The 26946-nt window shown below is 29.3% G+C and overlaps 1 protein-coding gene across 5 annotated transcripts in view; it reads right to left on the bottom strand.

The window, feature by feature from the left end:
• Positions 1 to 25804, bottom strand: part of LOC142324799 (uncharacterized) — a 91692-nt gene extending 65888 nt beyond the window's left edge. For all 5 annotated transcript variants that reach the window (XM_075365798.1, XM_075365800.1, XM_075365799.1 and 2 more), the window contains exons 1-6: positions 25467 to 25804; positions 23124 to 23299; positions 22783 to 22941; positions 18260 to 18402; positions 8983 to 9170; positions 1525 to 1655 (exon numbers count right to left, since the gene is read on the bottom strand). In XM_075365798.1, the coding sequence (XP_075221913.1) occupies positions 1525 to 1655; positions 8983 to 9170; positions 18260 to 18402; positions 22783 to 22941; positions 23124 to 23299; positions 25467 to 25664 (995 nt within the window). In that variant the 5' untranslated portion in view covers positions 25665 to 25804. The remainder of the gene's footprint in view (positions 1 to 1524; positions 1656 to 8982; positions 9171 to 18259; positions 18403 to 22782; positions 22942 to 23123; positions 23300 to 25466) is intronic.
• Positions 25805 to 26946: the final 1142 nt, after the last annotated feature.

The following is a 26946-nucleotide window of genomic DNA, read 5'->3' as shown; positions in this document are numbered from 1 at the left end:
TAAAGTTAACAAATTATGATTGGAGCAAAGTAGAAATTAAGGAAATATATTTTAAGGTAATATATTCTTAATTACACTTCCTTTGCAATACATTATTTTGCCATCCTCCACAGTAGGTTTCTAGAGGTAGGATAGTCCGTCCACAATTAGATTTATCGATGGAAGATTTATTAGGAATTCTTCAAAATATACATAAATTATATAAAGAGTAAATGTTAAGAAGTAAATAAAAAACATTTTTTTTTTTTTACAAGTGAGTGACAAAATTTATTATGATTCATATGAGTTTAGGATAAGAAATCAGGTATTTTAATGCAAATGTAAGAATTTCAATGAATTTGAACTTACTGTTAAAATAACTTTAAATTTAATATAAAAATATGTTGTTACTGGGTCCCTGGTGAGACAGATATTTTGCTGAGACTATACTAGGCAAAGTACATCATGTAATTCATTGTTTATGTATCTGTGTCAGTAGTTTTGCACATTACAATTATTCAATTACTCCACAAGTACAACATAAATTTATTGTGGAACATTATTTCATCATTCCATCTTATTCTGATAGCCAGAATGTTTTTACAACTAATTTTCCCAAAAATGTAATAAAAATAATTTGAGTATTTTTTTAAGCACCTAGATTTTATGAAACAGGAGATTACAGAATGATCCCTGATCGTAAACAAAGTGGTCATCTATCACTGTTACATGGCAGTCATCAACCACCTTTAATTTCTTCAGGAAAGTCACTCAGAAAACCCTTTTCAACAGAATGGATTTTCATAACTGAGTTGGAGTTGTTCATAAAGCTACAAAAAGGTTCAAGTTATGGATATATTAAATTCTAATAATGGAAGAATTTGGAAAACTTGACACTAAAAAATGAGTCCAGTAATGTATATAGTTCAAAGGTTTTATTCAAGGTGTTATGTGTGTTTTTAAGCAATGATTTTTATTCAAATGAAGTGTAATTTAATCTTTTGAATATATTGCAGCCAAAACAATAGCGTATGGATTTTTGAAAATCCTCATGTTTATCGTGAAAGGCTATTGCATTACCAAAATGTTGGTGTCCGTCCAAAGCATGATTTCATTACAAAAAGTGGTTGGACTTTTTATCACGAAACATTAAAAGCAAAATGTTATTCAGAAATTATAAATTTTGTAACCTTGCTTGAAAATGATGACCCCAGACTGTTGTTTAAAGCAAGGTGCATTTTTAAAATTAAATTTATTATATACAATTAGTTGGATTTAGCCACTAATTTGATAAAGGGTTGTTACATGAATTTTTTAAGAACATGAAATTTCTTGCAAATTACATCTTCTAGTAACTGATTTTACTTATAGCTGTGGAAAGAAATGTAAAAAGTAAAAACTAAAACGCATTGGAGTAGAAAAAATAATAGAGAATACCATTTAATTACTAAAATGACTGACAAGAAAAATTAAACAATACCTTACAATATGTTAACTACATCAGCATAATAATTAATCATTTAAAAAATAATAGGTAAAACCTACTTATACTGATGTATTCTAGTTTCAGCATCACGCCACATCCCACCTACTAATGTTATTTCATCATCAAATGACAGAAAATCATGAACTAATTTCTTATTAGCTTCTGCGTTTTCATCACAACATTTGCTCAACTGTAACACAAATTATGAGAGTAGTATCATTTTGCTTTTAAACTAGAAAAAAAAATCTCAAGTACATTTAAAAAATATAATTTATTAGAGTTCATTCTACCAAATAAACTTTAATTCCTATACAAATTATACGTAAATATGTAGCTGTAATTATGCAGTTTAGTGAAATCCTGAAATTTCATTAAAAGTAGTAACTTTTCTTTATTTTTAATTCAAAATGCTTTTAATTAAATACTATAATGTAAGAGACAAAATTAATTTATTCTATACACTAATTACAACATGTGGTTGGCAGCAATGTGTTGCTAATAGAAAGATTTTTACAATTTTTTTTTTTTGTTTTTTAGTGGTATTGATATACTGCTCATAATGTTTAATATAATTTGTTTTGTGGAATTTTGCAAATCTAATAATAAACAATTTTTTGGAACCTACATATTTTATTTTTACAGGAAATTTATAATAAAAGAGGTTAAAATACATGTATTGGGTAACAGAGTAATTTACAATAGAGATTTGCTTCAATATTAAGCAACAAAGTATAAAGCAATAATTGGGCAAGGAGAGTATACTGACATGACCACTGTACTTTGAATTGGTTTAAAAAATATTCTTATTACTACTATTCTGCTGAAATGGTAATTGTATGTTGATGGTGTACTATGACTAGATAGCATACTTTGTGAACAATATTTCTAATTACAGCATAGTGCACAAAATGATCCACATTTGAATTTGTTAAAAAAAATATTTATTTGAATCGCAATACAGAAAAGTAAAATATGTCTTTACTATATACCTGGAGATTATATTCTGCTTATCACATGTTCAATATGACCACCACCACACCTTGCAACTTTTTCAACACTAACTCCTGTTAATAACTTGACGACACATATCCTTGGTTATCTTGTTTCACACCTCAATGATCAGCAGCAGTTGCAGTTCCATCACTGTACAAGGCTGTTTAGGGAAAATCTTTTAGTTTAGAAATTAATTCTTGAAGAAAATAATCATACAGATTCAAATCAGGACTGTTCGGGGACCAGTTCTGTCCATATGCAAAACGATTAGGAAATAGTTTTGAAATGACATTTGCATTAAAAAGTTTCATGCAGAAGTCTAAAACAACAGTAGGTGTGTGTGGGGTCTGGCTCCATCCTGCATGAACCACTCATTTTCTAACTGAAATCATTTTGCAAGAAGCTGACGAACAAAATTATTACGCAGCATGTTTAAATAACGTTCACTGTCTGCTAAAAAAAGAATAGACCTATTACCCCATGACTTGAGACAGCAGCCCATATCATAATTCTTGAAGCGTGATGCACCTTTTCATGAAGCAAGTATGGATTTTCAGAAGCCCAAAAACACACATTTTGTTTGTTAACAACGCTGTCTAGGTGAAAATGTGTTTCATCTGAAAACCAAACATTGTTTAATACGTCTTGGTTCACAGCCCAATTATTGAATGCCATTCTTTGATGTTTGTGGTCAACCGTTAATTTGGGCAAAACTGTTATTTTGTACGAATACAAAAGCAAATCAGTTTAAAATTTGCTGCACAGATCGCCTAGAAATCCCAAGTTGTGCTGCTGCTTTTCTTGTTGATTTGGCTGGGCTCCTCAGCAACACTGCTCTGACAGCTTCGGCATTCTGTGGAGAATGAACACTGGGAGGCTGTTCGCACTTTCTCTCAAATACTGAACCATCACAATTTTTTTTTGTAAAATCTACGTATTGTTTTAAATGAGGGAGACCACTGAGTTTGGAAATGTACACGAACCGTCTTTGTGTAAGCAACACACTTTTTGTTTCATAAAATAAACGAACACAGCCTTTATGTGCTGTTCAACAGTCAGTCTTCCTTTGTTAGCCATCTTGAAACGATACACAAACAGCAGACTCAGAAAGAGAAGAAGCTAATATTCATGAACTGCTGTCAATTCTGTCAACATAAAACGCATTAATAATTATTAGCCTAAACAATTATTGCCAAAAAAAATGTTGGATCATTTCATGCGCCACCCTGAACAATTTTATAAATATACATCATTATTGGTGGGAGTTAGAATAAAATAGATGAAATAGAAAATAAAAATGACAAATTAAAATAAATGTAAGGATTAAGTTACTTATTAATGATAGATAATTTAATCATTTAATTATACATCATAGGAGGGTAAAGAACTAGTACATAAACATTCAAATATTTTGTGACTAGTAAATTTTAAGTAAGATTAAAATATAGTGATAAGCATTAAATTATTAAGGAAGACTTGGATTCCTTTCCTTTGATTTACCCAAATAAAAGTAATCAATTATTTCAGGAAGCACCGACCTCTTCAATGTCATAACCATCATTAACAAGGTACAATTATAATACTTCTTTGTTTCATCTTCCAGTAGGATATAAATTTTGGAATCAATATAAGTAAAGGAATACACTTATTATCCCTGTCCTGAAGATGGAGTAAAGATGGAACTTCATCTTAGTGTAATCAAAATTCATTTTGTTACATAACAAATCTTGTAATGTTTACTGAAGTTACATTTACAAAATTGTTGTTTTTTTCAAATTTTGGGCCCAAAATAAATAATGAAGGGCTTAGGGTAACAGGCCTGTTTTTAACTTTTAATTCTTACATACTAGTACTACTTATAAAAAAAAATTTGACTGTTACCAGGTGTCCTTCATTAAAAAAAAAAGATCACCAAATCGTAAGATTTTGAAAATGTCTCATTTTTGGGGCCCAAAAACCACATGTAGGACAGGTGGCAATAACCTGAAATGTTGACAGCAGTATGTAATTTTATGTACTTTAAACCATATAAAATTTATTTTGTTACTCAAAGGGGTTGGACGAGTAATGAAGTCAAGAAAACCACTAAAAACAGTGTTTTCCTTCTAACCATAAGCAATGTATCCAAAAATACTGATGTGATGTATTTTTTCATACTATAAAAATTACAACTAAACTCATTAAATGAATAAATTGATAACTAATAAATAGTCAATTACAAAATGATAAACAATTCAAATACATTAACAAGTTGTTCAATTCACTTTTACCTATTTTATTCCTGCTAATGCAAACTAATAATAAATGTTGCTCTTTTTGATAACAAACTTAATTAAGATAACTTAGTGCTCCTGCCATTTTTTTATTGAGTAGAACTTATAAGTCCTCATTCATATTTGGTGTAATGTTGTATCCTCTTCCAGTAGTTAATAGAAAAAGCTGTGAAGGCTTAAAAATTTTAAAAATATTTTCCAGTTGAACCCATGTTTGATTATCCCTCAGTGATTTCTTGAAAAGTACTAGGACCCTAGTACTGGAAAAAGTGTATTCGACATTCCTCTTCATTTTCATGTATTTTCAATGACTTAACCACCACTTGCCATCGTATATGCATCACATATAGTTTTTACATTTTGGCTTTGGTAAACCTACAAAGCAATCAGAAACACTTATGTCCTTGTGTACCGATACTAATGGAAATGATTCTGATTCATAGGTCACCCAGACTTTCAGAATATATTTCTGACTTGTTGGAAAATAACTGTGAAAGGTTCTCGTTTCTGGGACTGTTGTGATCACCTGATAACGAGAACTGAGGTATTCTTCAGTCTCTTGAACATCATTATTAAAGCAGAAAATAAATGTTATATTTTTAATAATGTGTTTGCAATAATTGTACATTTCAGAATGTGTAACTATTAGATTGTTGACTGTCTTTTGAAGGCTTGCTTTAGTCACAGTCGTTTTTACAGTTTCATGGTAAGAGGCAAAAAAAAGCCACTCTGCTGCAATTTCAAAATCTTCTTGATGGTAGTACAAATTTATGACTTTTTTGTTTTTATCCTGGACTGAGGAGCCATCAGAAAAATAAAAAAAATTATTAACTTGTGGTAACAGTGCTTTTACTTAATTTATAACTTGCTTTTGGAAGCAGAAGAATGATGTAGTATTGTGCTTCAAATACTCACTAATCACACAACAGCTTTGGCTTTGTAATTTTCCTTCTTTTTTACAATATATGAGACATGGATGCACGGTGGCATTAAGATTTTGACCAGTGATATGACAGAACTTCATCCTGTATTACAAAAGGGAAATTTTGAAAGAAGTCTCCCTTACAATACATTCACCCTCCAACAAGTTTTCCTTTTTAGTGTTAAGGAAAGTAGTTTGTTTCTTTGCTATAAAATAATGGTTTTTAATTATTTAAATTTTCAGTAACTTTATCTAAGTACTCTTCAGAAAAAAGAATTGGAGTAGTTTGTTCACAACAATGAACAGAAACTCACTATTTGAAGATAATTTCAGAATCAAAACCATACCAGCACTCTTGCAGTAATCTGAGCACTTCATTAGTGCCTGGACATTTTTCACACTGTGCATGCACATTTCATTTTCTATATCACATACTATGGTGAGAATTTTATAATCAAACTTCATTTTTAGAGCAGATAACATGAGTTTTACATTTTGGTGAGTGGCACGCACACACACAGTGAGTACCTGACCCACAAGCCAGGACACAGAATTTAGGTCTTAAATCAGCAAATTTTGAAAAACCAATTTTTAGATTGTTTTTCTTTGAAGGCTGTGTACAATTATTTAAGTTACATAAGATAAATCTTTTTTTAATATTAATTATCCTCCCATCAGCTTGTCTTACAGATACAATCCTTGCCTAGCATCATTCTAGTAAAAATCTTGGACACATTTAATAACATTTTCTTCAATTACGTGACAGGGTTTATTTCTGATTTGTGGCAAAATTCCACTTGTTTTAACTACTGTTTGGATTGACAGGCTAAATATTGACTAACACTAAACTCATTTTCAATTTTTTTAATGCTCCAGCTGCTTGGTAATAAACTTAAATATTAATTTTTTCCTGAGCTAATGTAACTTTTCATTTTATGCTTTATTTATGATAATGATAAATTCTTCATATTTCCTACCTAAATCAGCATAATTTTGTGGTACTAAACTTGTTTCTTCTGTAGAAATAATTAAATCAAAGGAATCATTTAATTTACTGGTAACTGACTGCTATATTTGTAACCTTATTTTGTAAAATTTGTTACTTTGCGCTGCTCAATAATTTTTGAACCTTAACGCAGGAAATGCCAAGTGCTGAACAAGCTTTATTCACAGACTCAAATGTAACACATTGAGGCTCAAATATATCTTGACATTCCGGTTCGCTTTCTGTATCATCTTGTAGTCTTTGTACTTTGTTTAAGCATTTTGTACACGGTGCTCTGCCTGGAATTAATTTTAAGTTGGATTGCTTGTTGAAAGTGCCAAAGATATTTCTCGAAGAGATTTCTTAATCAGTTTAGTGTGACAGCTAAATAGATCAGAGTAACATTTCTGATTAATATGAAAATATTTATCTAAATATTGCACCTCACTCTGTCTTATCCCAGTTTCTCTACAGCTAAAATAAAAATTTCTCTAATTAATAAAATTAAAAATAAAAGATATCCCATAAAAGAGAAGTTCACTGCTAATATAATTACTTTATAAACAAGTTTACATTACCTAACTCACAGTATTAATGCTAGCAACAATACAACATACCACATTGAAATCAAAACAGTAATTGAGCCTTCTACAATGTTTACATTCAGGAATACACAAACATTCATGTTCATGCATGTCTATTTACTTTTGTGATTAAACATAAGTTTGAGTATATGAGTCATACTTGTAAGTAACAAACTATCTAGAATATAAGCTATCTCATTATAGACATATCAAAATATTTGCCATTTTTACTTCCTTGTACGTCATACAAGGAAGTAAAAACGGCAAATTTATGTACAAAGTACAAGGAAATAAAAATGGCAAACATTTTTCTTACTTCCTTGTACTTCATACAAGGAAATGTTTCCATGTAACATGTGCATGGGAAAAGTTCTACGGTAAGTGATATATATTTATTTTGCAAATTTTTAAGTTGCACATACCCAAAAATTATCTAATATTATCAAAATTATCAATTGTTATCTCTCAAAAGTTTATTTTTCCTTCCCCTCTCATTTTCATTTAACTTCTAAATAAAATTTTTTAATACTTTTTTCTTTATCCATCACTCTCTTACAATACCCTTTTGCTTCCAAGTGTCCCTTCTGATTTTCTCACTTTATCCATACATTTTTCTGTTTTATGTGAACGGCATGCAGATTTTATCAGATTCTACCCAATCATCTCTCTCATTCTACCTTGTCATCCTCTTCCTCTTTTTCACACATATCTTTTTTTATAAAACTTCTTTAAAATTTGTCAATTATTTTTTTACACTCATTATCACCACCTAAATCACTTTCCTCTTCAGTTCTTTCTATATTTTTCTCTCCTTCCAATCCCCTCCGAAAATAATTGTCTTTTCTCTTCTTACTCTAATAGCAGTTCCACGCATTAGAATAGTTACCATGACTCATTTTCCATCTGATACATCTGCCATCACACTAATATATAATCCCTTCTTTTCTCATAATCAACCAAAACATAGCCTCTCAAAACCGTAACTCTTTTTTTCCCCCGGCCATATCTTGTAAAGTTGTTTGATCTCTAACTCTAAACCATTTGTCTCAAAGAAATCTATCAGCCTTCCCAACCTTCCCAAGTTCAACCTTCCCAATTTCTCATTCCACATCCATTAAACACCAGTACTGCAGCCACTGCTAATTTCTCCTTATCTACTTCTGCATTTAGATTCCCCATTAATATTACTTATACATTGCATTTAAAAACTCCTTGGTACTACAGATTTCATACTTAGTAGTTCCTACAATATATCTTTATAAACTTGTTATACTTAAAAACAGTTTCACTTGAATCTGATAAATAAGTAACTAATTTTATTGTTATTTCGAACACAATAAAAAAGACCAATGATTTTTATATAGTAAAATCCTGCATGATTTTTTTTTTAACTGTAATTTTTCTGAATGAACAATTTAGAGAAAGCACAGAGGCTTTGAATAAATAAAAGTTAGAACCATAACAAACAGATGTTCTCAGCACCTGGCTATTGAGAGAATTAACGAAAGGCTTACATTAATTTGAGACAACCTTTCCCACTAGACAAGTGTGACAAGATAAGAAAGTTGAGTTTATTGCACCTACATAAAGATTTATTCTTCAGCTCAAGATATTAGTAGTTCCTGCACTGCACTTTTGTTGAATTAATAACTTGACATCCAACACTAACATAAATTCATCGAGATTTATAAGCATTCAATCAATTTACTAAAATGTATGAACAGATAGTCGTTATATATAAGTAGCACAAGTTATATTACCTCTGATATAAAATGTGGCACATTGTTTTGTACAAGAGGGTCAGTGTAAACACAACTCTGGTAAAGGTGCTGATTTAATACCTTCCATGTAACATTAAATTTACTTAAATGAACCTTTTGTAACTGTTCTAAAAGTGGTGCCAACTGTGTTGCTGCAGACATTAGTTTTTTATAACTATCCAGAAGTCCTGCAACAAAAAAAAATAACATAAAATGGATAAATCTATAAAAAAACATTACACACAATATAATTTAATAATTTTTAAACATAAGCTTCCTGCATACCATTTATTAAAATATAAAACATTTTTATAACATATTTATATAATAATTACACATTAATTATAAAAAAAATAAATTTACAAAAAAAATGGAATAGTAATATTTTATTTTATTTTTTTTCTTTAGCATCTATAAAAAATAATAAAGTAGATTATTAGTAAGCAACTGAATGACATATATGACTTTCTGAAAGTCCTCGTGAATTTTAGGCTTTGATAAATTTGTGGGCAACTGTATTCTTTCCTTGTGAGCTGTGTAACAATAGTTATTATATCTCTGGATCACTGGTCAGGATGTGTTTATTATAATCTTAAGATTAATGTTATAAGTGTTACTAGATTTCTGGATGTTACATGTACTGTTAATCCAGTACAGGTGGGCCATATTGATGGACATATTTATATTTTGAATACTGAAAGCAGTCATGCTTAGTTTTCATAAAGCTTAACAAGAAGTGTAAGAATGAGAGTCACTGATACGTCTTTCTTTCATTGTGCCAGGGAATCATCTTCATGTGGACCTCCGTTAAAATTCTGCATGTTGTGGAGGCATTCTTCAGTAGTGGAAACTTCATCATCACAGCACAAAGGTGTTTCAAACAACATTTTAAGAAATGGGTAGCACCATCCTGAAATGTCATACTGCATGCTATTCACAACTTTTGAAGAACCATAAACGCAAATAAAAAATGGTTCCCAGAGAGATCTCGATCGTCACATAGTGGAATAAACATTGAATGTGGGTCCAATGCCATGGATCAAAGTCCAAAGAAGTCAACTCGGCAACTATGTCAACTCCATGTACCAGTGTGCAGTGAATCCTTAGAAAGGGCTTACAACTGCATCCATACAAGGTACAGGTGATGCATAAATTGTTCAACCAAGGAAAGGTTCAATGAACCACATTCTGTGATTGGCTAATCAGCAAAGGTGATGACTGTGCAAGCTCTTATCATGTCTAACAAAGCTCATTTCTACCTCAGTGGATACGTCAATAAACAAAACTATCGATTCTGTCAAAACAAAACTGTTAATAGAAAATCTGCAAATGTTCATGAAATGCCATTGCACAGTGTCAAGGTAATTGTGTGGTGTGAAGTAAGTCATGCTTGTGTGATAAGTCTCTATTTTTTTTAAGAACGAATAAAATGACACTGACACAATCACTGCTGAGCAGTACAACACAATGTTATGAACATTTTTCATTCCTGAAATGAGAGAGCTTAGCTTAAAGGTCATGTGGATCCAGCAGAATGGTGCCACCAGTCATACTGCAGTGTCAATGGCAACACTTCCTGGGACACTTCATCTCCAGATTCATGGATATCCATTGGCCATCCAGATCCCCCTATCTAACTCCACCGGACTATTTCCTGTGGGGTTATCTAAAGGAGAAAGTGTACAACACAAAGCCCACTACCATCAAAGAACTGGACAGCACCTGAAGGGAGATAGCAAACAGCTTTCCCTGTTGAAACCCTACGCCAAACTTTGCTTAACATGATTGTTAGGGCCAAAGAATGTTCTTGTCAAGTTGGTGCCCATTTAACGGATGTAATCTTCAAACACTGAACACAGTGCAAAACTCCAGTCCTTTGGCAAGGTGTTCCACATATTTTGTAATAAATGTTGTATTCAACATGCTCCACAAATGCATTTTAAATGTGTCCCATCAATATGGCCAGGCCCACCTGTATTATTATCGATATCATAGTACTATACTCTAAATCTTGTATCCGTAATTTTAATTTCTTGTAAATTAATATATTATATAGAATCGATTCAAAATTGTACAACAATCTCTTGGGAGATGATGCTATAGCCAAAAATAAGAAAAACTGTTTCATATAAACATAGGTCTGAAAACGGTTCAATAGCAAGTTTTAGCTCATGAAATATTTAGCCCAAGCTTTCTGCTCCCTCTGTGAAATTAAACCGTACTAAAATTCTTGGGGTACAAATCAAGGGTAAATTTGGTGCTTCCTTATGATGTTTGATCTAAGAAATTGAATATTCAATTCATAATCTCAATATTGTGTACTAGGTGGTTTATTTAATAGAATTTAAATATAATTTAACAGAACAGAGGAAAAATATGAATCTTAAAATGATTAATTTCAGTAAAATAATATAAATATAGATGTATACACTGGTTGATTCCAAATTGTACAACAATCTCTCAGGAGATGATTCTATAGCCAAAAATAAGATAACATTTTATAAAATACTGCTCAGAAAACGATTATTTGGTGCTTCCTTGTGGATTTTGATTTAAGAAATTGAATAAAACTAGTCCCAGACCTCTACCTCAATTAGGTTTTAAGAAAAATGGGGTAAAACATGAAAATGTTTTGCTGAAAAATACATTATTTTAGGTTTGGAATAAAATAACTTTGTTAATTTACCAATAAACAAATATAAATTTCTAGATAACATTGTAGAGAATTTAATTGTAGAAAACTGATGTAAATAACGTCTATTAAAATTAAACACAAATTTGAGAAATTCAACTTTAATTAGAAACAAGACACAAAATGAATCGGAAAAGTGATGTGATTTTAAAGAGAACAATTTTAACAATATTTGAACATAATGTAACCTTTTTTTTTTGAGGATGAAAAATGCTTTCCCGTTATCATTGTGCCTGAACATAATGTAACTAAAAAACAAAAACGAAACATACCAATAATAGAATAAATGAATATAAAATAGATTTCAAAAGATAAAAATTATGTACTTTTTGTTTTTAAATTATTAAATATCAAAATGGTTACTTGATGAAGCTACAAATAAATGTGACTGCCATTCTCTTCAATGTAAAGTTCAGCTCGGTGAATCCATGCTAGCTGGATATATCTAATAGTATCATTATTATTCCCACTAGTAGCTCCATCTTCTATTACACGATGTATCAATTCATTTCTTCTGTGTCAATACGAGTGGAATAGACTACGACTTCATCCAACCCCAAAGGAAGAAGTCCATTGGCGTGAGATCGGGAGATCAAGAAGGCCATTTTACCTGGTCCATTTCGATTAATCCATTGCTTACTGAATCTGTTATTTAAACGATTCATCACATCACAACAGTAGTGAACAGATGCACAATCATTATAAAACAACAACTGCACTCTTTTTGCAAGTGGAATATTTTCCAAGAGTTCAATCACATTTTTTTTGCAAAAATTCCAAGTACTACTCTCTATTGAGCTTTGATGGTAATAAAAAAGGGCCTATGAGATATCACTAAGACAATCATACCAAACATTAAACAAAAAAGTGCATTGAAAATGACATGTAGCAGTCTCATGGGAATTTCTTCTGCCCAAGTGTGAATGTTTTGATAATTTACAATACCATTTCTTTTAAAACAAGATACATCAGTAGTTAGAATAACACTTAGGAAATCAATATGATGTTCACATTTTCAGAATTTCATCCATTTATCAAAAATCAGGTGGTAACAACTCTTGTACAGGTGTTGTATGGAATGGGTATAATTTTTAACGTAATATTCACCACATATTTGATTGCCAAACATGAAAGTGATGTGACAATCTACTGGTGTTTAAGGTGGGAGATACTTGTACTGCATTCGATATTCCTTTTTTAGCTTTGGCATTTTTCACAAAACATTCACAACCAGCATTGAATCATTGTGGTTTAAACATACCTATTTCTCGAACTCACCTCTCCACGCCTCAAATGTTTTAAGATCATGATAATTCCTTTTTGATCTGGATAATTTTCCTGGTATTCATGCATAGTAACCGATCAATTTTTATTTATTTTACTGTAAATTAACAACATATCCGTCAACTCTCCAAATGAAAACAGATTTGTGCTATCACCCATTGTGAAAAACTGACCAAACAATAACAGCACAAACACCGATCAAATGAGTATTCAAATACTACACACTAAACTTAATTGTTGATTAGCTGTTATTGTGAATCTATGAACATTTTACATGTTTTAAAAGGACGTCTTTCATGTATGTGTTCTGTTTAAAATCATATCACTTTTACGATCCAGTTTGTGTACTTTGTTTCTAATTAAAGTTGAACTTTAAAAATTTGTGTTTAATTTTAATAGATGTTATTTATATCAATTTTCTCAGAACTTAATTCTCTACAAAGTTAACTAGAAATATTTATTTATTTATTGGTAAATTAACAAAGTTATTTTATTCCAAATCTAAAAAAAGTGTATGTTGCAACAAAACGTTTTCATGTTTTACCCTGTTTTTCTTAAAACCTAAGTGAGATAGCAGTCTTGGATAACTTTTATTTAATTTCTTAAATCAAAATCCACAAGGAAGCACCAAATAATCATTTTCTGAGCAATGTTTTATGAAATGTTATCTTATTTTTGGCTATAGAATCATCTCCTGAGAGATTGTTGTACAATTTGGAATCACCCAGTGTATACATCTATATTTATATTATTTTACTGAAATTAATCATTTTAAGATTCATATTTTTCCTCTGTAACATTAAATTATATTTAAATTCTATTAAATAAACAACCTAGTACAGAATATCGAGATATAATAAAAATGTTTAAATAAATTTTCTTGTTTAAACTAATACACAACTTTCATTATTTCAGTATTTCTATCTAACTTTTTTTTTTCAATAACTGAATTATTTCAATCATGACTGGGGATGGAGGATGTCATGAAAGTACTTTCATGAAAAATTAAGATAAGATATGACTTATCTCAATACTTTGTACTTCTTTTAATACTTTTTACTTCTTTTATTCACAGTTAACTGTTTTCCAAGTTTTTATAAAATTAAAAATTTGAACTGAAATTTTATCTGTAGTAAATTTATACTGAACAAATAATGACTGCTGCCAAAATTAATTATATTAAAAAGTAATGCTTTATTTGTGCCAGTTCTGACCTCAATTACAGCCCAGCACAGAATAACAAATATCAACTACATTCCTAGCATCAGTGATAAAAAAATTTACGCAAGTGCTTTTGTGTCACTGATATAACTTGAATAGAATCTATGCTACAACATTTAGCTATACTACAATTTATTTAAATTTTTAATTCCATATACTTTCAGTAAAATATTCATATAATTTGTTTTTCCATTAATTATTCTAATAAATTCATCAATCAAGCTCTTAAAAGGAAATAAAAATAAAATCTTTCAAGGCAAATTAAAAATTATTTATTCCAAGACAATAATTTAATTTTTAAGATTATTGAAATTGAAATTTTTCTGAGTATAAGAGTTTGTGTGTGTGTGTGTGTGTGTGCGCGCCAACAAAACAAATTTTTCATGTGATTTTAAATACAAAAAAATTGAAGTTTTTATAAATCAATGAAAATAATTATGTAAAAAGTGAGATAACAAGAATATTTTCTCAGCTTTTTTTTAACTATGATTTTGTTACATGTTCAGAATTTGTTGATGCTGAATCTTAGGTATTTTTGGGATCTAATCCTGAGTATGAAGATAGAATTTCCCTATACGACCTTATACTTTTTGTAATTTCCCTTTCTATTTTCCAGCAAGTACATGTCCATGAACAATGCAAGTACAATAAAATAATTATTTATCACAGCAGTTAATTTGCTAAATAAGCTATAATTTATTTGAATTTATAAATAGCAAATTAAAATAAGTTATTATTATTAAAGCAATAATTAAAATGATACATATATGATTAATTTTATATTTTTTCTAGATGTAATTGTCATCCATTACTCACACGTTGTGCAGCATGTATGAATTTTGTTATGGTGACTAAGTGCTGAATGAAATACTGTTAACAATGTAATATGTAACAAACAATGTAACATGCAGGCTAAAAAAAAACTCAAATACATCAGTCAAGTGCAGGGTCTAATATGTGTAACATTTAAATCCAGCTAACTTAACTAAAGGATCTAGGTCTAGCTACTAATTTGCGATTTTATTTTTCTCTTTTATTTTTATATTAATGTGCGTAAAAAGTGTTTTGTGATATGTATTTGTTTGTTGTGAACTTTTTAATAAAAATCCCACTAATTGCATTAACCATCCAGATAATTTCTGCTACATTTGCGGTGAGGTAACATTAAAGTCTTAGAGGAAAAACATAACTCTACTGATAAAAAAAATCATATAAATTATATTTTGGATGTAAAGTAAGAGATCAGACCAGATTCTGGACTCCTCAGATTTGCTGCAATTTACATGTAACACTGTTAACTAGTTGGTTGAATGGACCTTGTATCATGACATTTGCAATTCCAATGGTTTAGATAGAACTGAAGAATTACTTCGCAGATTGCTATTTCTGAATAACAAAAATATCAGGGATAATAGCTAAGACTAGACATGCTGTTAAGTATCCTGATATTTCCTCTACTATAAGACCAGTGCCTCACAGTCCACTGTTTCCAATTCTAGTACCACAAAAACATGGGAATTAGACAAAGATAAAGCTGTTGATGTTGAAGGTTGTGCAGATTTATCATATGATGAAAAAAGAAGAGACCTAACATTTTTAGAAAATATAAATACTGAATTGTACTTAATTAATCAGTCAGAATTAAAAAATCTTGTTCATGATCTAAATTAATCCAAGAATCAAGCAGAAATTCTCACATCACAACTGAAAGGATGGAATCTTTTAAAACACAATATTAAAACAAGTGTTTTCCATAACAAGTAGTGTGAACTTGAACAATTCTTCTTCCAGTATACAAGGACTTAATTTACTGTAATGATGTAGAATCTTTACAAGAAGCTTTGGGACAAGCACCATCCTGAAGAATGGTGTTTTTTTTTACAGACTCTTCAAAGCATAGTTTGAAAGCAGTCTGTCTTCATGTTAGAAATAATATCCCATCAATCTCTTTAGCTCACATGAAATATGAAACTTGTATTTGTTGTGATTCAGTATGAGAAACATTTATGGCATATTTGCGAAGACCTGAAAGTGATGGCACTGTTACTTGGTTATATTAAATTCTGTTGCTTCTTGTGCGAGTGGGAAAGCAGAAATAGGAAGAATCATTATGTTTTTGGATGGCCAAAATGAGAAACATTGACTGTAAGAGAGAAGAATATTGTGAGTCCATCACCAGTAAAGCTGAAAAAGTTTACTTTCTACTCCTATACATTAAACCAGATTTAATGAAAAATTTCATTAAAGCACTGGATCATGATGGGATTGGATTTCACTTTCTAAAAAAATAATTACCTAATAATCTAAGTGATACTAAAATAAAGGAAGATATATTTGTTGGGCCACAAATGAGATAAGTAATGAATGATATTAAATTTCTAGAGCGTTTAAGTAACTGTGAGGTTCCTGCGTGGAAATCTTTTAAAAAGGTTAAGGCAGATAACTACAAAGAACTTATAACTAAACTTCTTAAACCTATAAAGCACTTGAATGTAATATATCTCTAAAGACCCACTTCTTCGAGTCTCATCTGAATTTTTTCCTACCAATCTTGGAGCTGCGACCAATGAACACTTTCACCAGGAAGTATACACCATGGAAACATGCTTCCACCCAGAATTCTTGGATTCCATGGAAAATGGAACCCAAGAATACTGTATGATTACTGCTGGAATAACAAGACTGATGTACCTACAGCAAACTAAGCTACAATGGAAAATACAAAGCTAGCAGATTTTGGGCATGTAGAAATTGTACATATAATAATGTTTCACCAACTCACAATGCTTTTTAATTTAAAAAAAAATTTAATTAAAAAATATTTATGCCTGATAGAAAGAAATCACTTACTTATTTGAAATTAATGTCAAAAATAATATAAGATTCATGTAATAATATAATTCTTGTAAGAAATTAAAAAAACAAATTTTGTTATCCAGTGTTATAGCATGGAAATTGTCGGTTTTCAACATGCTCGTTCACAGTCAACAATCCCAGCTGTCTAGATTTTATTGCCCACAATTCTTTCTGCCTACTTTGAAACAATCAAACTACTCTCTGGTTAATGGGTTAATGATAGCATAAATATTAAAGTATTAACAATTTGCATTTTCAAATTAGAAAATTCAGTACAATAAGAACACTACTAGTGGCAAACACAAATAAAATTAAATCACACACTGCATAATTTTATTTATTTTGTCATTTTTTTACCATATTTTGTCATTATTTTGTAAAATAATAACAAAGAGACTAATATGCAAATGAATGCACAATTAACTTCAGTAACAAAGTGTTTCAAATAACAGCAAAATCACACGCTTTACAGTCTCACAACTCTCTTTTAAAAATGCCAATTCAATTTTTAAAAGAGAATACTTGGATACTTTTTTTAATTTATCGCATTTGCAATGGAAACTTTTGAGCTGAAATGCATGAATCTTGCAAAAATTTTCAACAGGAAAATTGATAGTTCCAAAACTTACAAAAGTGAAGAGAACTGAATAAAATAAAACGACACACATTTTTTCATGCTATCAGTTGTATGCTTTCAGTTGTAGATTTTTTCTTTTTTGTAAAATATTTAATGTTAAATTACATTAAATTATAATAAATTAAAAAATTAAAATTAAAAACTTAAAAAATAAAAATACATTTTTTTGTTAAAGTATAAAAATGATAAAATTAAAAATATGACATCAAGCATTACAAAAATAATATAAAATAAAATATACTAATTAAATAAACTTGATTACCACAGTACTGGCTGGCCAAACACAAGTTTTAATTATTTATTTAATTTTATAATACTTGACGTCATATTTTTATATGTAATTTTCAATCTTAATAATTTATTTAACATTTTTATACTTCCTTTAATAAATTTTAAAATTTTTATATTTTGATTTCTTATATATTTTAATTTATTATACTTTAATTTTTAATTTTGAGTTTAATATGTAATTTAACACTAAATATTTTACAAAAAAGAAAAAATTTACAACTGAAGATGCAGGTTGCTGCAAAAGCGCTATTTAGAGATTGTATGAAAAAATAAGATGGAAAAATGTAATTACACACCTGTTAAAAACATTCGTGACAATTGAGGGGTTTCTTTTTCCCGATGTAATAATTCCAATTGTCTTACTTTAGCTTCAATAACAAATTCCTGTACTTGTGCTTCTAACCTTTGAAATAATAAATGTGGATTACGATTGCATAACCTGTAAAAGCATTAAAAAAATATTAGATTAATACAGTCAAATATTTTTAAATCATAAAAATATTTGATTTAAATATTAAATCAAATATTTAATATTTAAATCATATATCTTAGTATCAATCAATATCTTAGTATAAATATGATTATGTATACTAAGATACAAACAAATAATACTTAAAGCAATGTGGTTTTTCATATCTGATTACATAAAAATTGAAGAATTAATGAAAGACAAATTGATTATTAATTAAAGGTTCTTTAAACTTATTGATCCAAAAAAAATTCTGAAAATCATTTATTCTCAATAACTTGGTCCTACATCATATCTGCTTTCTGTGAAAACTAAATTTTTTATGGCCCCAATACACTTAATGAGTAATCATTTACTTTTTTGTTTTTTAACATGAACTTAGGACTCAGACAGAATTTGGTATTTTCCAAATGGAGGAGTTTAAATGGAGGAGATTTATACAGAATAAACTGATAGTTACACATTTCCTTGACACAACTTTATTTCTAAATCGATATTATCATAAAAAAAAAAACAAAAAAAAAACTAGAAATGTACAAGATGTATCCAAATGTAAGTTTTGTTATTAAAAGTACTTTCAACAGAATAATTAAATTAATAAATTAAAAACGTACCTTAAAACTACTTTTCTATATAATTTCCATAATTATTTACACAATTTTCATATCTTTTAATCAATTTTTTCATTCCTTTCTCAATCACATCACCAGTGAAGCTAACCACTGTTGTAAAGCATTTTTCATAACACAGGTACTGTTGTAGCTCTGACCAGCAAGGAACTGCTTGAGATGGAGAAAAATATGGTAGTCAATAGGTGCCAAGCCAGAACTATAAAGTATGTAATTCAATAGTTCCAAACCAGATTGTAATCAGTCTGAGTTTCACTAGAAACATGTGGACAAGCATTGTCGTGAAGCAACAAAACCCCCATCATTGAACACGCATCTCCTCTTGTTTTGGATTGCATGATGCAGTTTTTTGAGAATATTATATATAATAAAGCAAAACATTTAAGTCTCACCTCTCGGCAAGAAGTCAGCCAACAAAATCCCTCTCTTATCCCAAATGACAGTGCACATGATTTCTCATGGTATAATGGTGGTTTTGAATTTCAGTTTTTTTAGAGATGTTATGTTCTACCATTTGGATTCTGCAGCAATGTGAAAGATCCAGTCTCATCTTCAGTCATTATTTCCCTCAAAATATTCATCACCTTTGTTTTTATATCAGGAAAGAAGAGACTGAACCACCTGATTGCTCCTTTTATTAGCCTTTGTTAATATTTTCAGCACCCAAGAGTAGGGTTTGCCATAGTATAGGTTTTGAGTTATGATTTCACACAAAACTGTTCATGAAACTAATACAGAATGAAGAGATGTAATAAACCATAATAGATTTTCTTTAATCTTTTCATCCACTTAACCAAACCATCATTCATGACGGAAGGGCACCACATCATTGCTCCCTCATTCAACTGCTACACCCACTTTCTAATCATTCCATCACTCATAGCTTTTTCACCATAAGCTTCACTTATTTGTTACTGATGAATATCAGCTGGTTTGATATTTCTCATGTTTAAAAATCAGATAACTTCTATGTCAGTAGAATTCTTGATTGATTTAAACACTTGTTCAATCAACTGTAAACAAACATTGCTGTACTTGTAATAGTGTCTACCAAAAGTCAACAAATGAGAGAATATGACACATTTGCTCAGAGCTGCAATAATAGCGCTGCAGCAATGGTAGAAGACAACTTTTTTCATTCCAGATATGGCTTGTTCATTCTCAGAATTTGCCCTTACATTAATTTCCAGAAATCTGTTTTATTTTTACATAACATTATATAAAATTTAACATTTAAAAAATTGCATACTAAAGTCCTGAAGTATTTTATACAATAAACTAAAATCCACAAACTTTTACACAGGTACAAACTGTACAAAAACTGTTACTATTCTATCTATTTAGCCATGATGAAGGTTAATCATTAAGTTAGTTTGTTATTTTTTTAATTCAATTTTACAGTAAAACACAATAATTAAAAAATCATCAAACTTGACAATTTTTTTGTAAAGATTCATCAGAATTTGAAAGATGGATTTAGAATTTAATAACAAATGTAAATAATCACTATTTTATTCAATTTTTAAATATAAAATAATACATAACACAATAATAAATTGATTTGGGCATTGAAATCTAAATGGCAGACATTTCAATTTCAACACAATATGCTGCAGTATAAAAAAAATAATTCAGACTACATAGAACAAATATAAATATGGTAATTATAAAATAATGACAGGTTATTATTACCCAAATGACAGAAGACAAAACAAAGCACCAGAAAAAGCAGACAATAATTGTGTGGTGTAAGGGTATAAAACAACAGCTTTGTTTGTTTGTTGGCAAGACTATTATGATGTTAATTTGTTCTCCATTCAATGGAATTTATTTATAATAAGCTATTGGTTGAAACTGCACTGTCCATTTATGATATAAGCATTTCACAAGAACATTGATTGTAATGAAGCTGTGTGGTGAGAATTTTGTTCTCATTTCAACTTTCTCATTATGATCTGGTTCCATTAGTCATAATGTAAAGATATAGGTTGTAAATTTTGAAGCTATGGGTTCAACAATGAGTGTGCTATATATCCCGATCCAATAAATGTATCTGAACACCACTTCCAATACACCAGTCCATGGTGTATTGCACGGAAACATGCAATCATTAGACTTTTCTTATAATTTGGATAGAATGTTAACCCTATTTGAGCATCTGTACAAGACACAGGCGATCCAGTAATTGAAAACACAAAATTTTAATGAGTTAGTTTTGCTGTTTTTGAAAATGTGATGAAAACATATATTTCGTAAGAAGTGTTTGGTCTGATGAAGTTCATGTTGTTCGAAGTGGTTATGTAATTAACAAAACTTTTTTTTATTGAGCTGTAGAAAATTCTCACCTTTTACACCAAACTTAAACACGGAAAAGGTGAATGTGGTGTGCAATCTGTGGTCAAAAAATTTGGATAACTAGTTTATAATTTTTTTTTTTTTTGAGAACTCCATCATGTCCTGGTACAGCATGTGATTTGACTGGTGGGATCACCAGATCGTTTGATACAGTATTTCTTTTCACAAATTTTTAAAAGCCAAGTGTTCTCTCATCATCTTTATTAACATACTGAAGGTTACGATTCACAAATAAATTGAAGAAACTTCTGTTAAAATATTGCAGGTTGCAGTAAATTTGTACAAAAAAATGCATACTAATAAATGGTCGCCATCTATGTTATGTTACCTTTAAGAAATTAGTTCTCTATAAAATGAATGATTAATAGCGAGAACCTTAATCTTTTAACAGTCATGTAAAAATATAATCATTTAAAATTTTTATCTTTTAAAGACAAAAAGTTTTAATTTCACTGTATATTTTTACTTTCCTGGTGTCATAACTCTACAACTATGCTGCAAGAAGAGACAGAATCAGACACAAAAATGGGGTAAAGGTTTTTTTTCATTTCTTGATGTTTCCACCCAGGGGCCCAAAAAAAAGGCAGTAATGTTCATAAGTGCAAGCATTGGAGTATGAATCAAGCTTAATAAATTTTGATTGACTGAGCAATTTTTATGAAATTTTGCTTTTTTGATGATATTAAGTTCAATACATGTGTGCGCGCTTATCTTACCATGTTTTAAAAAAAATTTGCTCCAAAATCAATTTCCCTTCCCCATTCATTCATATTGTTCCACAACCATTAAGACAAATCCTATCCCATTTAAGATGTAGTAAATAAAAAAAAATATAAAAAATTTTGGAAGGTGATTTGGATGTGGAGGAACAGAAAAAATAGAAAAATACCAATTTTTTTAATTTTTAAAACTTTTTTGTTTATTCAAACATATAATGCTAATTTTGCAATAAAACTTCATAATAAATTACCCGCATCCCAAAAAAAGAAATCTTGAGTAACATTTTTCATGTTTAATTATTTCTCCACTATATAAGAATAAATAACCAATGCCAGAAGAGTATTTCAACTTTGCTGTCTGATTTTTCAAATTGCCTGTTCCCTCATGTGACTCAGAACACAAAAATGTTAAGTGTCCAGCAGACAGTTAACTGTTTACAACATAAAAATGAAGATACTTAAATGGATAAAACCAACATATGATTAAGGCTGGCAACCATGAATGAAAAATAATATTACATTCTGCATGATTAAAAATACTACCTACTCTATTAAAAAAAAATGTATAAGCTACAACAAACTGCAGAATAAATATAATTTCTTAGTAAATAATGAAATAAAAACCATCATGAACATATGTTACTTACCTGTACACTAGTTCTTTAATATGAGGTTGATATGGCTGCACTAGGCTGTTATTACCTTCCATAGCCATTCGATAAACACTTCGAATATACTGTCTCAATTCCATCCAGCGAGACTGTGCCATTCGCATTTCTTCTATACTATCTGAATCATATGTAACCCTACAAAAAACATTAGTGTTGAAATATTTTTTTTTTAATTCATAAAACTAACTAACTAATTAATAAATACATCACAAATTTATTTTTCAATAAATTCAACTAAAACACTCAAAATGTAATATTCCATTAAAATCAAATTTTAACTTGTATTTGATATTCTAATGAAAATATCTTCTGCTCACCTATAATTTTTACAGCTTTCACAAGTACAACGTTGACAAGGCTGGTTTTCATTACTACTATAATTCTGTTGTAATAACTGTTCATTTTCCACATCATTTTCATCTTCATCATCTTCCTCAAGATTTTGTTGATCCTTTTCTATATCACTTAATAACTTAATGTTATTATCACCCATCTATATTTAAAAAAGTACAATATATAAAATTACAAGTGCCACCAACAAATTTTCAAAAGTTTTATAAAACTTTAGCCAAGATTTAAAACATTAATTCCATACCATTATTTTTTATTAAAATAAAACTTATTTTATTTTAAAATTCTATGTCCAATTATAGAACAAAAGGTAATATGACCAGCAGTGATTATGATAACTCTTCTATCTAAGTTTGCATTACACCATAAAAATTTACTGAACAACTAATTTATTTATTTTTATTTTCTTAATGTGTACACTGCAATCTGTTCAAATACTGAAAAATAAGCAATCCCTACACAATAATAATAATAATATAACAAATATATTATATAAATATTATTTTTTAATAATATTAAAACAAATTACAATAAATATTACAATATTTTTGTACTGGTTACTAGATTTAAATAATTCATAATTAAAACAGGCATTAATAATTAAATATTTAATAATTAAAACAGGCGTCTGATGTAAAAGATTTTCATAATTAAAATTTGTAAAAGAACTAATTAAAAATATTCCAATGGGATGAAGATAATATGTGTGACATGTAAACGAGGTGTATTCTTGTACAATTTTGAGGTGTATTCTTTACTCAGGCCAACCATTCCCAAGACATGTGGCTAATTGAACCCCAATAACTAAACTACATTGGTATCCACTGTCTAGCAATCAAATCCATACAAAAGTAACAAATAACAAACTTTTACTAGAATTTGACCTCACAAACCTTCAAATTCAAAAATCAGATGTTAAACAACTGCTTTGCAATGAGTTAACCACTAGACCAGCCCAGTGGGCTACTTAACTAATTATAACTATTATCATTAACAAAAAAAAATAAATATATAAAATAAAACAGCATGTACCTATTTAATCCCATTTATGTGTTGAAAGATATTTTTAAGAATGGTTTCTAACAGCATGCAGTTTTTCATAAATGTAAATGTATTTTTTTTAAAGAGTACGTTACTGATCATTTTGTATTTAAAATAATATATGTTTATAAATATGGATACGTAGCAATTAACATTTGCAGAGTATTTTATTTTTGTTGAGTTCACAATTCCCAACTGACATGGGCATGTGTAACACAAAATCTCGTGTTGATATAATAAACACATATAACTATTACACGTAACAGATATTCATAATCACCTCATACAAACTGGACGCATGTATTCAAAAATATTAAATGCAACATGTAACGTTTACTAATAGAAAATAAAACTAAAATCTACAAAACACAATAAAATTCATAAAAAATTTATAAAGATCAAATACAATTCTTTTAACAACTTCAAAGAAATTCTTTACCACCAAAAGCTGCTTACAAAATAACTACATCAGATGGACCTAACATATTTATTTTGCAGCTTTGCAAAATATTTACTACATAAATCTCTATTAAAATAGAAAAAAGTAACACATTTTACAAATTCCAATTAAAAAATTAATAATTAAATAAAAATGTACAAATGTGTCCTTACACTTCTACAGTAAATTTAAAGGCATGGTAACAGTAAATCAAATTACAATTTTTCAGTATGTCAATAAATGTAACTCTTCAACAGGACTGCCTGCTAATTAAATTACATAAAAATTAAAAGTAACTTTCTCTACAAACAGACAAAAGAGGTAATCGAAGTAAAGTATTATTGACCCAACAAGTAACTTCATAAATTCATGTTTTAATCATTTTTTTAAAAATAACACAACTAACTTGTTTTAAAAATGATGTTTCAAATGGATGTAACAGAAAGTGTGATGGATTGAAAGAAGTCTTCACTAATAAAAATACTACACAATCTACAATTCAGATCAATAACAAAAATCTGTCATTTACCCAACTCTAGCTTTGGTAATTACATTTCTATTCTAACAAACCTTAGTAGTAATTGGTTCAAAATTCTTGTCATATTGTGTATATGTTCACAATATATAGTAAAATGATTGTAAATACGAAAAAAATACCAACATATTGATTAAAAGCATTTATACTATAACAATTTCTGAAATTACGTACTACAATTATTTTAAATAAAAAAAATGACGGAATGTCAGCCGTTCCCAACCTAGCCTAATCCAAAATCGTAGCGTGATACACAAAGCAGTTCGTACAACTTTAACACGAAAATTTACATACCGAATCATAAATAAAGGCATCAACTTCATCCGAACATGGTGCACCATCAGCATCTTCTCTAGGAACTCCACATTCTTTATATTCTAGAGATACTTCATCTCCCTCGGCATCATCAGACTCTTTCCCGAGAACGTCCCCCATATCACCACTAGCGAAACTCTTATCCTTCCTAAAGATTTGTGAGTCTGGACAACTCATCCTCTTACTCCAGTATTAATATTATTATAACACCTATTTCTGAAATGGTTGCCGTCGCAAATCGCAAATATTAACGATTTAAAACACAACAATAACCACTTTACTAAGCGAGGACAAACACCCAAGCCAAGATTACACTGCCTTCGTAATAATTTTACACATGAAAGTGTAATCGGAAAATGAGAATAACTTACACAAGGGTAAAAAGTACCTATTATCTTGCGTTTGTTAAATAATACTACTTAAATTTTGGGTTAAGCATAAAATAAATTTTCTAATTTCTCATTAAAATTGCTAACAGTTTATATTCTAAAGATTTCTGACATAAAAAAATAATAGCAATATGAAAAATTCAAAAATAATAAGTTAAAGACTTAACTGTTAAATTATGATGTTGGTATGACATGTTTATTTACACATATCGTCAAAGCCGCTTGACATTTGTTTAATTGAAAGTTCGCCAACTATTATTATTATTTATGCAGCACACAATAAATTTTCAGCTTGAATATCAGTGGCTAACATGAATTTTGAATATGCTAACCAGTTAAATAGTTAAAATATTTCATATATAAAAAATAAGAGGTAATGTTGATTAAAAAAATTGCCGGTAACAGGCAGAAAATATAGATCCCCCTATGATTTAATTGAATTATGATGTCTTTTTAAATTAATATTGATTACCTGAAGTATATAATTTTCCACAAAAAAGGGGATTTAACTCATTCATTCAACGTGAATCTTAACACATTACTTTCGAACCGATTTGAAATAAGTATAACCTCCTAACGAACAATTAACTATATTACATTTTTACAATTAACTGTATTTTTATTACATTTAAATATCGTAGATTAAAAACACCAGGAACAGCTTAAAAAACATTAAGCCCATCATTATATTTACATAGAAAATTACTAACTTAGTGGTTTGTAGAATGTTATACCCTAGTACAATGTACAGAAGAATGTTTCAGTCCTACGTAATCACGTTTTTAATGAAAATAACTGAATAACGCGTTGGGAAATTAGATGAGTAAATGGTTTACTATTTTAGGTAAAAAATCAAAGCTATTCGACAGAAAAATACTGATATACGGAAAGTATCGATTTCCTTTTCAACTTGGACTTTTCTCATTTCTCAGCTTATTATGCATACTTAACCAATGAGATTAATGAGGAATGACATGAACTAAAGCAATAATTATAATAAACGCAGAGAAATTACTCTGATAAGAAATTGATCAATTTTGTTTGTAAGTACTATCAATTTAAATGTAACA

The sequence above is a fragment of the Lycorma delicatula genome, chromosome 5 (genome assembly GCF_047948215.1).
Source record: "Lycorma delicatula isolate Av1 chromosome 5, ASM4794821v1, whole genome shotgun sequence".
In the NCBI taxonomy this organism is placed as follows: domain Eukaryota; kingdom Metazoa; phylum Arthropoda; class Insecta; order Hemiptera; family Fulgoridae; genus Lycorma; species Lycorma delicatula.
This window is presented reverse-complemented; position numbering and strand designations above follow the sequence as displayed.